Source organism: Ornithorhynchus anatinus, chromosome 2 (assembly GCF_004115215.2).
Source record: "Ornithorhynchus anatinus isolate Pmale09 chromosome 2, mOrnAna1.pri.v4, whole genome shotgun sequence".
Classification (NCBI taxonomy): domain Eukaryota; kingdom Metazoa; phylum Chordata; class Mammalia; order Monotremata; family Ornithorhynchidae; genus Ornithorhynchus; species Ornithorhynchus anatinus.
Window position 1 is genome coordinate 45,604,240 of NC_041729.1, and position 15,818 is coordinate 45,620,057.

At 42.2% G+C, this 15,818-nt stretch overlaps 1 protein-coding gene across 1 annotated transcript in view; it reads right to left on the minus strand.

Moving 5' to 3' along the window:
* Window positions 1-631: 631 nt before the first annotated feature.
* Window positions 632-15,818, minus strand: part of OTOA (otoancorin) — a 54,214-nt gene continuing 39,027 nt past the window's right edge. Inside the window, exons 24-29 of the mRNA XM_029057874.2 lie at window positions 11,252-11,394; window positions 10,294-10,430; window positions 9,078-9,175; window positions 6,555-6,750; window positions 2,083-2,149; window positions 632-1,347 (exon numbers count right to left, since the gene is read on the minus strand). Of these exons, the coding sequence (XP_028913707.1) occupies window position 1,347; window positions 2,083-2,149; window positions 6,555-6,750; window positions 9,078-9,175; window positions 10,294-10,430; window positions 11,252-11,394 (642 nt within the window). The 3' untranslated portion in view covers window positions 632-1,346. The remainder of the gene's footprint in view (window positions 1,348-2,082; window positions 2,150-6,554; window positions 6,751-9,077; window positions 9,176-10,293; window positions 10,431-11,251; window positions 11,395-15,818) is intronic.

Below are 15,818 nucleotides of genomic sequence, written 5' to 3' on the forward strand. Positions count from 1 at the left end.
GAGCTTAGAGTCTAGCTATTATTAGATGGGGAGATTTTGTGAGGGTTGTTTATTTTACTTGTACATCAGTTTTATGCTAGGGTGAGGGCCTGGAGTCACACAGGTCCCTGTCTAGGGCTCTGGGCACTGGTGAAAATACAATCAATCACTTAATTAACCAGTAGTATTTATTACGCAAGGGCATGGAGCCACACAGGTCCTGGTTTAGGCCTCTGGGCAGTGCTTAAAATACAATCAGTCAAAGGTACTTACTGAGTGCTTTTACACCCTTTATTCACCCCTCCCTCAGCGCTATAGCACTTACTTCCGTAGCCATAATTTATTTATGCTAATATCTGTAACCACGTCTAGAGAGTAAACTCACTGTATATAGGGACCGTGTCTACCAACTCTATTATATTGTACTCTCCCAAGCGCTTCGTACAGTGTTCTACACCGGGTGAGTGCTCAATAAATGTGATCGATCCAGCGCTTAGTAAGTGCTTGGCACATAGTAAACACTTAACAAAATCCATTACTAGGGCTGAGGACAAGAGAAAATATGTGCCTGTGTTTTGCAGTGTAGCTCACTGGTCTCAAAAGACTGTTCACAGGGAGGACAGTAGAGTCAAAACTAATATTGACAAATATGCAAAAGATGCTATTGCAAACTTTATTTTCTGTTACAATATTCTGCTACATATGAAAAAGAACACTTGGTGGACTAGATTTTAAGTCTGCCTACCTTTTTCAGAATACATTAAAAATCTGATTTTAAAAATAAGAGCTGGATTTTTTTTTTGCTCCAAGAAAAGAGAAAGTGTATCATCAGAATCTGAACATCTATGTGAAACAGCAGTCCTAGACAGTGAGAGAGCAAACTGCCACTTTCCTGATCTAAACAAAGTGGCACAGAATTTCTAATGAATCACCAGAGTACTGCTATGGGAACAGCACTCGCTTGCCTTTACAAACAGGGAACTCTAGCCAAATTATATAGAATGAGAATCTAGTCCACATTTACTTGCCTTTCACAGTTCTCATTAGAAAAGAAGAGCATGGAAGCCTTTCTGAGCTCTGATATCCGGTTGCCGTGGGGCTAAAGATAACCTGCAGTTTTGTTTTTTTCTTTTAGAAATTACTTCATTAAGGCAGCCAAAGAAGATTTATTGGTTCCTCAAAATTGTGCATTGCTGAGCACCTATCAGTTTGATGTTGCTAAGAAATGATCAACCAAAATGTAAATACAACTATACTTAATTTCTACAACTGCAAAGCCCAGAGTAACTTCAGAAAAAGTAAATTTTGGTGGCTTAATCAGTAACTTCACTGAAACGTCTCATAGCATGTCCACAGAAATCTAGGCATCTGAAAAAAATTAAATATTAGAAAATGTTAGAGTTTTTATACCTGAACAACATAGCCACCAAAGCATCAATTTTTCCCAGGCATATTGGTTATATTCATTCATTTTAACTGCTAATAGCTGCTTAATGTAAGTGACACCTAAACACAAGCATGGAAACCAAATCCTCTCAAGACAACGTAACTCAAGTTGAATTGTTCTTGCTACTTAACATACATTTCTTTGTGATTAATTTTTAAAAATTGATTTTATCATTATAGCTTGTATCTTCTCTATCTCCCAACAGTAAAACTAGACTGTAAGCTCATTGTGTGTAGGAAATGTGCCTGTTATCGTTATGTCATACTCTCCCAAGCACCTAATACAGTGCTGTGCACACAGTAAGCGCCCAATAAATATGACTGAATAAATGAATGAACTAAAATGGGAGAATGGTCCAATCCCCTGGGTGACAGAAGTAAGAAGCATCCGAACAATTCTCTTTTCCTTAATTTTTGAACATGACTTTATTCCTGGATTGCCAAAACCCCCGGAGAAAAGCTGGAGATGGGAAAAAGAAGGAAAACATTGAAAGGGAGAAAAGAGGGAACTTTGCCTAGTGGAAATTCCCCCCAAAGAAGATCTCTTGGAATCCCCCTGATATGAAAGCTATTTCTCATTCCACAGCTCATTTAATTTGAATACTGATGGCCCTGTAATTTGATATGAATGAAAAGTTTTGCTCCCAATAAACTTACCAATACTTTTCCAATGTGACCAACAGTGGCCATAACCAAAGGCTGGAGCCACTGAGGACTAGAGCACCTGAAAAACAAAACATGAGAGCTATCCACAGCTGGCTGGGGAGGGTACTCCATTTCACTCATCCTGCTATCAATCAAGCCACATAATCAGACAGAGCTCACAGTTACTGTTAATTTAAGAATAGACCAAAGCCCTCATTTTAAAAGGTGAAATTTTCTAAGAGTCCTTTAGAACAGGACAGACAACTGAGGTGTCTCTTAGAGCTACGGGGATGTTGGAATTTTAGTATATGGTAGAAAGCGAGGTTCATTCAATCAATAGTATTTGTTGTGCATCTACTATTGTAGGTCACTGCACCTAAGCACGTGGGAGAGTACAGCAGACTATAGAGATATTATCTCTGTCCTCAAAGTCTTATAATCTAGTTGGGAAATAAAATACAGGTAGAAGAAAGCAACAGGATATAAAGATATGTACATTAATGCTACGGGGGGTGGAGCCCCGAAAGAACCCAAGTACTGAAGTGGCAGATGGGGAGAGGAGAGGGGGGAGATTAATCAGGGAAAGCCTTCTAGATAAGATGTGATTTCAGATGGGTTTAGAAGATGGGCGAGAAAGTGGCCTGCCAGACCTGAGGGGGGAAGGAGTTACAGGCAGAATGGAAAATGTGAGCAAGAGGTTGGCAGCAGGAGTGGAGAATGAGGCCCAGTGGATAGGTTGCATTGAGAGGAGCAAAGCGGGCAGGGTGAAGTGGAGTGGTAAAAGAGCAAGGATAAGGAGAGTATCTTAAAGCATTCCACCCTCTACACAGGACTTCTCCCTTCACCTAACAGCCTATAAGGAGAGGGTAAGGGAGTGAGAAGATAGGGGCAATGCTGGAATGAAAACTACTGAGTGGTTTATTCCCAGATATTACTCGGTCTAACTCACCAGCAAAACAGCTCCACAAAATAGGCTGAGCATGAAAAAGAATAAGAACATTCTTTGGAGGCAAAATAAATATGCTTACTTCACCAAGGATCTTTAACTGAACGGGGAGGACTCAACAGTAATAGTTGATTACAAATCAGCAAGGAAGCCCACAGTCCATCACTCAGTAACTCAGTATCCAGTTTATGGATTACTTCAATCCATTTGTTCCCCTCTCCTTCCCACTGCCAACTTTTTGGGCAATTTTGTGTTTACTAATGCTGACTCAGTGTTAGGACAAGACAAGAAGAGTGAAATTAAACCATACCATTTTTCTGTTAGCACTAAAAAAGGCTTAATAAAGTATTGGTTCATTTGATATTCGTTATTATCCATGTTATCACTTTAAAATCACTAAGTGACCTTGGGCAAATCACTTAACTTCTCTGACTCATTCACTTCATCTGTAAAATGGGGATTAATACCCTGAGCCCCAGGTGGAATTTGTACTGTGTCCAAGCTGATTATCTTGTAACTACCCCAGCTCCTAGTACCCTGCCTGGGACATAGTAAGTAAGTGCTTAATAAATACCATAAAAAAGTTCTTAATCTTCCTCACCCCTCTTCCTAGTCATAAGTGTAACTACTAAATACCCAGTATTTCAGTAGGAAGTATCTAGCCTAGAAAGCAACTCATTCTCCCTTGTATGCCACATAAAATCCTTATCATTTCAGCAAACACTGCAACAAATGATTAACTTCCAACACTTACGAGACCTGGGACAGGAGAGGGGAAGTGTGCCAGTTCAGGCATGCCTCTGTGTTTTGATGCAGGGCAGATGCCTCAGGCTACTGTTTCTTTTCTTCCTTTTTCCTCCCTAGGAATACGGGAGAGTAGCCAGGGCCAGGTTTACCTACAGTTTCTTTATGGAATTTTGTCCTGTTCATCTATTTCATCTACGTGCTGATAGACTTCTAGTACCTTGAATTATTATTTTGTCATTAGTGTTACTTGGTGTTTATTTCATTATCTAGCCTGCACAATAATAACCCAAAGCGATTTTGATATGGTCAGAATCTATTAATAGAGGAAGAAGAAAATATTTCATTTAGTAAGTCTGTGATATCTAACACTACTAATAAAAATAATGGTACTTGTTAAGCACTTACTATGTGCATGGCATAGTGGATAGAACATGGGCCTGGAAATCAGAAGGCCATGGGTTCTAATCCTGGCTCTGCCACTTGTCTGCTGGGATTAGAACCCAGGTCGTGGTTTAGTGGACAGAGCACGGTCTGGGAGTCAGAAGGACCTGAGTTATAATCCTGCCTCTGCCCCGTGTCTGCGGTGTAACCTTGAGCAAGTCACATAATTTCCCTCTGCCTCAATTACCTCATCTGTAAAACAGCGATTAAGTCTGTGAGCCCCCCATAGAACAGGGACTATGTCCAACTTGATTGGCTTGTGCTACTCCAGAGAATAGTACAATGCCTGGCACAAAGTAACTGCTTAACAAATACCATCCATCAGTGAAAACTAATGTAAAACAGCTAAAGCAAATACAAATCTCCTCTGGAAGAGGAAGCAAGATTAGGGGTAAAAAGCGTGGATGGATATTTCCTTTCCTGTGACTTTTGTACCTAAGCAATAGCCAGTCAAAGCTAAGAAATTAATAGGAATTCTGCAAGCTGGTTGTCCTGTCCTATTTCATTCCACTAACTCATCCCTATGACACCTGCTACATCTTCTAAGGTCACACAGGGTCAAAAGGCACTTAAAGTTTAGGACCTCCCTCCTTCAACGAAGCATCATTAATCTTGTAGTGCCCAGAAGTTACCACAACTAGGAGTTGGTTTGCACTGATGCTGCCATTTCTGGTCCCACCAAGGCTGCCCATAGAAGCTCTAGTTTGCCGATGCTGATCTGTTGGGTTGCCTCTGCTGTAGCAAGGAGGCTCTTGGGATAAGCAAAAGCAAACCAATTAGCAGCATAAGGCCACAGGGAGTTGATGCTGCATTAAGTAAGTAGTGGTGATGTGTGGGTATCTTGCATGGCACAGGATGGACAATCCCGAGGATTAGGTAATCACTAGTAACCTGGTGCTTAGGGGAACCCTGTCATGAGGTGCTTTCAAAGTCCTTATTGATGGAGCTGGAGTTATAGGGACCCAGCTTGTATTCCTACCATGGGCTTTGGATCTTGTTGCTACAAAGCTATTCTAAGGTCATATTTCTCACAACCTTGTGGGTCAACTCCCCCATTGTCAACATGGCCATTTCTGGCAAGTTGTCCACTTGTTCTCCCCTTCACCCCCAACACACACACACACACACACACACACACACACACACACACACACACAGAATCTTTCCTGAAACTCTCACCCCAAACTTTGGTTTTCCCGGGAAGATGGCTGTTTACTTTGGTAATAAGAGGCACAGGAAGGAAGGCAAGACCGACACTGAAAAGATCTAATAATAATAATGTTGGTATTTGTTAAGCACTTACTATGTGCAGAGCACTGTTCAAAATGCTGAGGTAGATAGAGGGTAATCAGGTTGTCCCACATGAGGCTCACAGTCTTAATCCCCATTTTACAGATGAGGGAACTGAGGCACAGAGAAGTTAAGTGACTTGCCCACAGTTACACAGCTGACAAGTGGCAGAGCTGGGATTCGAACCCATGACCCCTGACTCCCAAGTCCATGCTCTTTCCACTGAGCCACGCTGCTTCTCCTATTTGAAGAGCAGAGGAGGACGAACTTAAACAGGCTTTCGGCAGTCCTACCATTCAGATCTCTCCAAAAAGATGCCAGTCAGGGAGAGGGAGAGTCAGATGGCAGTGACAGTCTGAATGTGGGAATAATTTAGCAAGGATACTTGAATTTTCCTCCTGCTCCCTTAGTTACCTGCTGAAAGAGACTCCTCCATTCATTACTGTGAGAAATACTAAGGCCTTTTAAAACAAAGAAAGTTGAAACCAGTTGTCTAAATCAACTACAAAGTGACTTTCAATTTTGATTTTTCTATGGTTGTCATTTCTTGTTTTTCTCTTCTTTCTCAATTCTCCATTACCAAATTTTTTCACACATGGCTCACGCTCTTAATCCCCATTTTACAGATGAGGGAACTGAGGCCCAGAAATTAGAAGTGACTCACCCAAGGTCACACAGCAGACACGTGGAAGGGCCAGGATTAGAACCGACATCCTTCAGACTCCCAAGCCCGTGCTCTATCCACTAAGCCATGGGGTTCGAATCCCAGCTCTGCCACTTGTCAGCTGTGTGACTGTGCGCAAGTCACTTCACTTCTCTGTGCCTCAGTGACCTCATCTGTAAAATGGGGATTCAGACTGAGCCTCACGTGGGACAACCTGATTACCTTGTATCTCCCCCAGTGCTTAGAACAGTATGCTGCACATAGTAAGCTCTTAACAAAAACCAACATTATTAATATTATTAATTGCTTCTGCTGCCTCCCTGTATACTAGCTTAGAGGGAGGGCTTCCCCTTAATGCCCCCATGGGTGGGTCCCCAGTAATGTGGCTTCACTCACAGTTGGAAGCAGGGCCAGAGATGGATCTTGTTGTGCTTTCGCTCACTGAAGCATCATCTTGGAAACCAGTCCTGGCTCCATCTAGTGCAAGCTGGAGACTCTGCAGCTGTAGCCTGTTGAGACGCCTGCGCTGTGACCCTGTCACCGACGCTGCATTCTCTGGGCCCAAGTTTGCCATCTGTTCTGGGGAGAGCTCCTGGAAGAGTGGAAAGCGGAACAGAACCCTCAGAGGGGTTCCATCTCAATTCAGCCTCTCAACTGGGTGTATGGAGGTTAGATCAGTGTCGTTTTTGATCTTAATTAGAGACAAAATCAGAGGATACAGACTCCAGAAGGGTGACTTTCCCACTCTTACATTCATTTGCCTCACACTTCTTAAGAGCTCGCAGGGTGTGTTGCTTTGCACTAGGCTGGTCTAGGGATGGTTGACAAGGGTTCTGCTATGGCCTTGCTGACTTCTGTTTTGGCCAAAGTAAAATAGTTGTGTTGGCCCCACCCTGGTGTCCTCAGCTGGTGACCCTCCCCATTCCCTGACTTCAACCACACCACTCCCCCTGCCTTTCTTTAAACTCTCCTGCCCCCCATCACTGTCGTTCACATTTTGGGGTTCCCATTTTCCCATGGCTCTCATGCATTCACCCACCATCCTTCCATCCTCTCCACCATATCACTACAGTTCTCTCAGTGATCACCTTTCACCCCATGCCTGGTGCTACTTTAACACATCTATTTCTTGGCTAGCCCCTTCCCCACTGCAAAGTGCCAGGACCAGGCTGGACAGATTGAAGAGGCGGAGAAGGCTTGGGAGGAGCCTCTGCCACCCTCTCCATCCTGTCCCACCTGGTCCAGTCCCAGGGATGTAGCTAGAGAAGGTGTCAACTGCAGCCACAAGGATGAATAAAGTTTAAAAACCATTTACAAGTAATGCTAGGTCGGGGAGGAATAGCATGGAGGTCATATTTGAGGGCATGGAAGGGCAGGGAAGGGGTACATGGGAGCCCCATGTACAAGTGGGCGATAATTTATAAAGGGATGAGAGGAGGAAGAGGAGCAGGAGAGACTGGGTGCGAATGTGGGGTGGGGTTTCCTGATCCCCAACTGGGGATGCCACGGTGGGATGGCATGACCATTTTACTTCTGCTGAAGACAAAGTTGGCCCCCCCCGTTGCCCTGCTTACACAACACAGCCATGAGCATCTGCAGCCTAACGAAGAACTAAAGTCATTGGCAAAATTTCCGTTTTCACTTAAATTTTTACCTTCCTGCAGCCAATTTTATTTCATGTCTTGAATTTATAGGTACGCCAATCAATCAATCAATCAATCAATGATCCTTATGGAGTGCAGAGCACTGAACTGAGTCCTTGGGAGAGTATAATAGATTTGGTAGAGATCATCACTGGCATTTTTTGAGCTCTTACTGTGGCGGAGCAATATGCTAAGCACTTACAATACAAGTGTGTTGTACAGTACAGCAGAGTATTTCCTGCCCACAAGGAGTTTACAATCCCTGTTCCTCAAGGAGACTACACCCATGTTAATTTGCATGATGGAGTTTAATCATTACTTGGTTCATTCTTAGATGTGCAGTTTCCAGGAAAAACCAGGGTATATATCCGCAAATCCATTTTGAATAGAACTGTTTTGGTGTAGAGGTGAATTTTTTCTTTTTGTGTGTGTGTCTGGTATTTGTTAAGCACATAATATGTGCTAGGCACTATACTAAGAACTGGGATAGATTTAAGATAATCAGATTGGACATAGTCTATGTCCCATGAAGGGCTCACAGTCTTATTGCCGATTTTACCAACGACGTAACTGAGACACAGAGAAGTTAAATGACTTGCCCAAGGTCACAGAGCAGGTGTGGCAGAGCAGGGATTAGAATCAGGTCCTTCTGACTTCCAGGCCCTTGCTCTATCCACTAGGCCATGCTGTTTCTCAACTAAACTCTTAGATCTTCCTGGGATCCTTCCTTAAGCCTGAAGAGATGGGATCAATGGTGGACAAAATATCTGCAACTTACCCTCCTGGATAGGATTCCAAGTGCCATTCTGGGCAAAGGGCTCTCAATTTTGATACCAAGCTTTTATTAGACACCAGATAGGAGGCCTCCACAGAGTGTAAAATCATTTCCAAGTCACTTCATTTAGTAGTATTTTCATCTCTAGACTGTAAGTTATTTATGGGTAGGGAAGGCATCTACTAATTCTGTTGTACTGTATTCTCCCAAGCATGTTCTGCACATAGTAAGCACTTATTGACTGATTTTGCTTTGTACAGGTCCACAGTAGAGCCCTTTCCTAGAAGTTTCTAGTTTCTACCACTTTGGGAAAAGGAGTATACCACATCTCTAGAACTAGCTTATCCATAGCCATGAAGCCCATATTGTCCTCATGGTGAGGAAGTCAGACTACACTCTTCCTGCTTTATTTTTGGCTTTATTTGAAGAAGTCCCATCCCACCATAAGCCTCATGAAAAATGGGTCAAACCCACATTTTTTCATCAGCATTCATCACTTACTTTGAATATTTCATCAGGAATGCACTTTATTGCTGTCGGCTGGAAGTATGGCATCAAGTCCTTATCAAGAACTTTTAATTCTTCCTTAGTTAACCCAGCTGTGGAAAAAAAAAATCAGGAATAGCTTTGTTTGTGCCACTGAGAGCTGAAATTTTGATTTCAAGTACATAAAATACAGCACTACATCCTTTCTGGGCAACCATTATTTCTAAAAGACCTCTGCAACATCGTATCAACAAGACCAACTTTAGAGTAATCGAATAAAACCATGGGGTCCATGTTGACCAAAACCACAAAGGTCAAATATGTCTTCCAAAAGTGGAAGTTCACTGTTGTACTTTCCCAAGTTCTTAGTACACTATTTTGAACATATTAAGCACTCAACAAATAACATCGATTGATTGATTCAAAAGTGAACCATAATCAGTTGAACAAGGAAGGTGGTCTTTGATGACATATGTGGCTATAAAAGTTGGTGTTATTATGGCCTATCATAACAATAATCATAATAATCATAATGGGGAAATAATTAAATTATTAAAACTCTTTCTCTTGAAAGGGATATGAAGAATATGAATTAGAAAACATCCAAGGTATAACTACTGTCACTTCAGTAAACAAGTTGGCCACAAATATACTGAGGAAAAGTTCGATTTTCTTCATTAATACTCTGAATTCAAACTATATTATTTTTGCTCCAGGTACAGCCATTACATCTTAATTATGATACTTGTTAAATGTCTTCTGCGTGCCAAGCACTGCACTTAGCACTGAGATAAGTTGAAGATAATCAGGTTGGACACAGTCCCCGACCCACTTGGGGCTCTCAGGCTGAGTATGGACATCTCTTTTGCAAGGCTTTATGTAGAGTTGGTTGATTGAAGAGAGCCTTCAATAATCAATGGCAAACATATCATGACATTGGCAGGAAAGAGACAAAAATAACTATACATATAGGGAAGTAGCATGGTGTAGTGGATAAAGCAAGGGCCTGGGAGTCAGAAAGTCATGGGTTCTAATCCTGGCTCTGCCATGTGTCTGCTGTGTGACCTTGGGCAAGTCACTTCACTTCTCTGGGTCTCAGTTTACATCATCTGTAAAACGGGGATTGAGACTGAGACATCAGTAAGGTTCATTGCCACTAGTGAATACTTCAGAAAAGGAGAAAAGAGAATAGAAAGGATGATCTTGGGTACAAACATAAACTTCATGTTACCTGCGATTGTTCCAATCTCTTGCACTACAGAACTGCTCCACTTAGTTGGATGCCCAAACACATCCTCTGCTTTCTTCTTAAACTCCTCCAGGACAGGAGCGCTGCACAACAAGGTGCCAATCCTGGCTGCCACAGCACTAGGGAAAGGGTAAATTTGGCAGTATTAGTTCTGCTCATCTACAAGAAAATGTACTGAGCAAATCCAGAATGAAGTCAGCCAAATCCAAGTGCACTGAAAACACAACTAGAAATAGAACAATCTCGGCTTTCCTCCTTACACCTTTAAACGTATAGGTCCCTCAGACTGAGAAGGATCATCTTCTCAGCTGTGGAGAAAGGATTTTAGCTGAGCATTTCATTGCAGTTTAAGGCAATTAGTGCAGAGGAAACCTGGGTAGGTATTCAAAGGAGAATAGAAAAATAAATAAATTATATTATCAAATTAATGGTTAATCACCAATTTTTAAAAAATGGTATTTAAGTTCTTACTACGTGCCAGGCACTTTTCTAAACGTTGGGGTGGATACAAGGTAATCAGGTTGGACACAGTCCCTTGTCCCACATGGGGCTCACAGTCTTAATCCCCATTTTACAGATAACAGGCAGAGAGAAGTACAGTGGTTTGCCCAAGGTCACACAGCAGACAGGTGGCAGAACTGGGACTAGAACCCAGGTTCTTCTTATTCCCAGGCCCACACTCCATCCACTAGGCACAGTGCTTCTCTAGAAAGAGGAAATGTGCTTAATCTACAGTGGGAAAAATTTAGGGTAGAAAAAAATATATAGAAAACCACGGTGTATGAGGGACAATGCTCCCTGGAAAAAGGTTACCGAGAGAAGCCGGAAAACTTTCTTTCCTAGAAAGCAGGTAAAACAGGATAGATTCTCATTTGCTTGTGCTGGGATAGCAAAGTTCTGGCCCGGAGGTAGTAGGATTGACTAGGTAATATCAATTAACCTGAATTCTGAGGTCCGTATCAATGGAATTTCAGCAGCCTTTAAAGCACATAAGTTCATACCAAGTCCTACTAAATCAAAACTCTTCAGTTCTGGGACTTTTTGATCAGAATCTTCCAGAAATCCTCGCAGAATGGATCTAGACTGCAAAGATCATATGAGAGAAATGTGAGATAAGTAAACCTTACTTTGGACTCTCCTGGTAGGACCAATTTATCTCCAAAATTGAATAATCTGATCATTACTAAACAATTTGACGATAGTTAACCTCTAGTCTGTAAGCTCGCTGAGGTAGAGGAACATGTCTTCTAACTCAATTATATTGTACTCTAACACTTAGTACAGTGCTCTGCATACAGTAAGCACTCAATAAATATAATTGATCAATTGATTGGAGTCTCCTGCCAGGAACAGCAGATGAGACTTCAGAATTGAGAACCTGCTTAGAAGAACTGATTGCAGTTCTATCTTAATAATAATTGTGATATTTGTTAAATGCTTACTAAGTGCCAAGCACTGTACGGAGCCCTGGGGTAGATGCAAGATAGTCATGTCAGAAACACCTTCTCACCCACATGGGGCTTACAGTCTAGGTAGGAAGACGAGCAGGTATTTCATAGGCCTTCCCAGACTGAGCTCCCCGCTTTGTCCCTCTGCTCCCTCTACCCCCCCTTTACCTCTCTGTAGCTAAACCCTCTTCTCCCTCCTTTTCCCTCTCCTCCTCCCCCTCTCTCCTCCCACCCCCTCAGCACTGTACTCGTCAGCTCGACTGTATATATCTTAATCACCCTATTTGTTTATTTTGTTTAATGAGATGTACATCACGTGATTCTATTTATTTGCCATTGTTTTTATGAGATGTTCTTCCCCTTGACTCTATTTATTGCCATTGTTCTTGTCTGCCTGTCTCCCCTGATTAGACTGTAAGCCCATCAAATGGCAGGGACTGTCTCTATCTGTTGCCAACTTGTACATTCCAAGTGCTTAGTACAGTGCTCTGCACATAGTATGTGCTCAATAAATACTATTGAATGAATGAATGAAATCCCCATATTAAATTTTCATAAATATTTCATAATCTGAAATGGGGGCACAGAGCAGTTAAGTGACTTGCCCAAAGTAACACAGTAGCCAAGTGGTGGGAATCAGGATGAGAACCCAGGTCCTCTGATTCCCAGGCCCCTGCTCTTTCCGTAGGCCACAATTCTGGTGGTTTGTGCAGTTCCATTCACATTCTCTTGTCCTTACCAGTCATGGGAAGCAGCATGGCATAGTGAATAGAGCACGGACCTGGGAGTCAGAAGGCCATGGATTCTAATCCCAGCTCTGCCATTTGTCTGCTGTGTGGCCTTGGGCAATTCACTTAACTTCTTGGAGCCTCAGTTACATTGTCTGTAAAATGGGGATTAAGACTGTGAGCCCCTGCAGGACAGGGACTGCGTCCAACCTGATTTGCTTGTATCTACCCCAGTGCTTAGTACAGTGCCTGGCACATAGTAACAAATACAACAAATAACAAACACCACAATTATTATTATTATTATGTTCCCACTGGGGAACAGAGCGCAACAAACTGTTTGCAATAGACGTTTAGACTGTGAGTCCATCATTGGGCAGGGATTGTCTCTATCTGTTGCCAAACTGTATATTCCAAGTGCTTAGTACAGTGGTCTGCACATAGTTAGAGCTCAATAAATACTATTGAATGAATGAACAAACAAATAATCAAGCATGGTGGAGCACGTTTTTACCAATGTTATCCAGATACAGGATCAGGACTAGAAGGACTCAGGACTAGAGAAGCAGCGTGGCTCAGTGGAAAGAGCCCGGGCTTTGGAGTCAGAGGTCATGGGTTCGAATCCCAGCTCGGCCACTTGCCAGCTGTGTGACTGTGGGCAAGTCACTTCACTTCTCGGTGCCTCAGTTACCTCATCTGTAAAATGGGGATGAAGACTGTGAGCCCCACGTGGGACAACCTGATTCCCCTGTGTCTACCCCAGCACTTAGAACAGTGCTCGGCACATAGTAAGCGCTTAACAAATACCAACATTATTATTATTATTATTAACTCAGGCCTCCTGATTTCCAGACCTCTTTCCATTGGATCATGAGCAGAGCTAAATCAGGTCAATGGCTTACTGAAGTCTTTCTTATATGAATGTTGTGGATTTTCAATGCCAAAATGGATACTCACTTTCCAACTCAATTTTCAAAACTACCCTCACTAAATCCAGTCATGACTACTATAACCAATTAAATTAATCTGACAGCAAAGAGGGATAAGAGAGTTCCTTTTGGCTAGTCACTCGTCAAGCAAGCTGTTTCCAAAGAATAAATGAAATTGACATTCATAGCTTTATGGATCATAAGAAAGCTATTAAGTGTCACAAATTCAAGCTTGATCTAAGAGAGAAATTGAAAAAACTTTCCTCATGGGGCTGAATTATCACATGTATGATAATTTCATGGTAATTAATGCCAACACTTCAAAAGCTATATTGTTAAGAAATGAGCTCTTTCTAGACTGCAATCGGTAGACTGTGAGTCTTCTAGGCTTTGAGCCCGTTACTGGGTAGAGACTGTCTCTATCTGTTGCCGAATTGTACTTTCCAAGCGCTTAGTTCAGTGCTCTGCATACAGTAAGTGCTCAATAAATACCACTGAATGAATGAATGAACTTGTATTGTTTTTTCTCCAGAAGTGCCTATTTTTCATTCAATAGTATTATTGAGCGCTTACTATGTGCAGAGCACTGTACTAAGCGCTTGGAATGAACAAGTTGGCAACAGATAGAGACAGTCCCTGCCATTTGACGGGCTTACAGTCTAATCGGGGGAGACAGACAGACAAGAACAATGGCAATAAATAGAGTCAAGGGGAAGAACATCTGGTAAAAACAATGGCAACTAAATAGAATCAAGGCGATGTACACTTCATTAACAAAATAAATAGGGTAATGTAAATATATACAGTTGAGCAGACGAGTACAGTGCTGAGGGGATGGGAAGGGAGAGGGGGAGAAGCAGAGGGAGATGGGGGGAAAAGAGGGTTAAGCTGCGGAGAGGTGAAGGGGGGGCGGTAGAGGGAATAGAGGGAGAAAGGGAGCTCAGTCTGGGAAGGCCTCTTGGAGGACGTAAGTTTTAAGTAGGGTTTTGAAGAGGGGAAGAGAATTAGCCTGGCGGAGGTGAGGAGGGAGGGCATTCCAGGACCGGTTTTGCAACTCTACCAGTGCTGGCTAGTAATCTAGCAGCATCCATTTTAGTGGTAGGATTGCAAGGTCACCCAGAAGGATGAGCTGAGACAGTATATTCAAATATTCGGGTTTCATTGACTCTCTATACTTATACATTCATTCATTCAATCATATTTATTGAGTGCTTACTGTATATACACCTGTAAATTCCAATGACTATCATGAATGAGAGTTATATACCGGGGTGAAGTGGAGCAGGATTGGAGATGGAGTGTGCTAGAGTCTCACAGTTTTACAATTTTCCCTAAACCAGAAAAAAAAAAAGGTTTTCACTCTAGGAGCAGTTCGATCCACTCGAATCCAGTTGTGAAGGCGTGTTTTGGTGGTATGTAGCAAGACATGGGTTCTGATCTCAGTTCAGTCTCATCAGTGCTTGATTTTAGGGAAGACATGTTTCTATTTTGTGAACCACTGCCTTTATCTTTAAAGGGAGACATCAGTACTCTGTCCATTTCAAAGGGATTATGTGAGAATTGAATTCTTCCTGAGAAAAAAGAGGGGTTTTTTTTAAACCAAATTACTGCAAATTGAAGTTATCAAATAAAGGATATGTCCAAAGGAGTGTTAATTACCTCAGATTAAGTTTTTAAAATGCTCAACGTTTTGGCAGAATTGGCCAAAATCTGTTCAGGAGACTGAAACAAACTTGTATTTTCAATTTAGTTCCTATTGGGCAGATGTTAAATATTCCATGAAATAGGTCCCTCCCCTAACTGATGTCCTTTTGGCAATTCCAGCAGTAGCTTCCCAGAATTTATTATTATTATTGTCAATATAGTATTTGTTAAGCTATTACTATGTGCCAAGCACTGGGGTAGAGACAAGTTAATTAGGCCAGACACAGTTCCTGTACCACTAGGGGCATACAGTCTAGATGGGAGAGAGAACAGGTACTGAATTCCTAATTTTCAGATAAGGAAGATGAAGCACAAAGAAGTTACCTGACTTGCCCAAGGTTACACAGCAGACAAGTGTCACAGCTGGGATTAGAACCCGAAACCTCCAACTCTCAGACCTCTGCTCTTGCCACTAAGCCACGCTGCTTCTTCATAAAGATTTAAATCAATAATAATTGTGGTATTTGTTAAGCAATTACTAGGCTTTGTGATATTTGTTAAACATTTAGTATTAAGGTCTGAGGTAGATTCAATGCGATCAGCTCAAACACAGTCCCTGATCCAGATGGGGTTGTTAGAGATGAAGAACTTCCAGTGTGCACATGCTGTTAAACACTGATCCTCACATTCACACCCAAACTCTGACCTCCCCCTGACTTTCTCATCACTGCAGACAGCACTACCTTCCTCCCTATCTC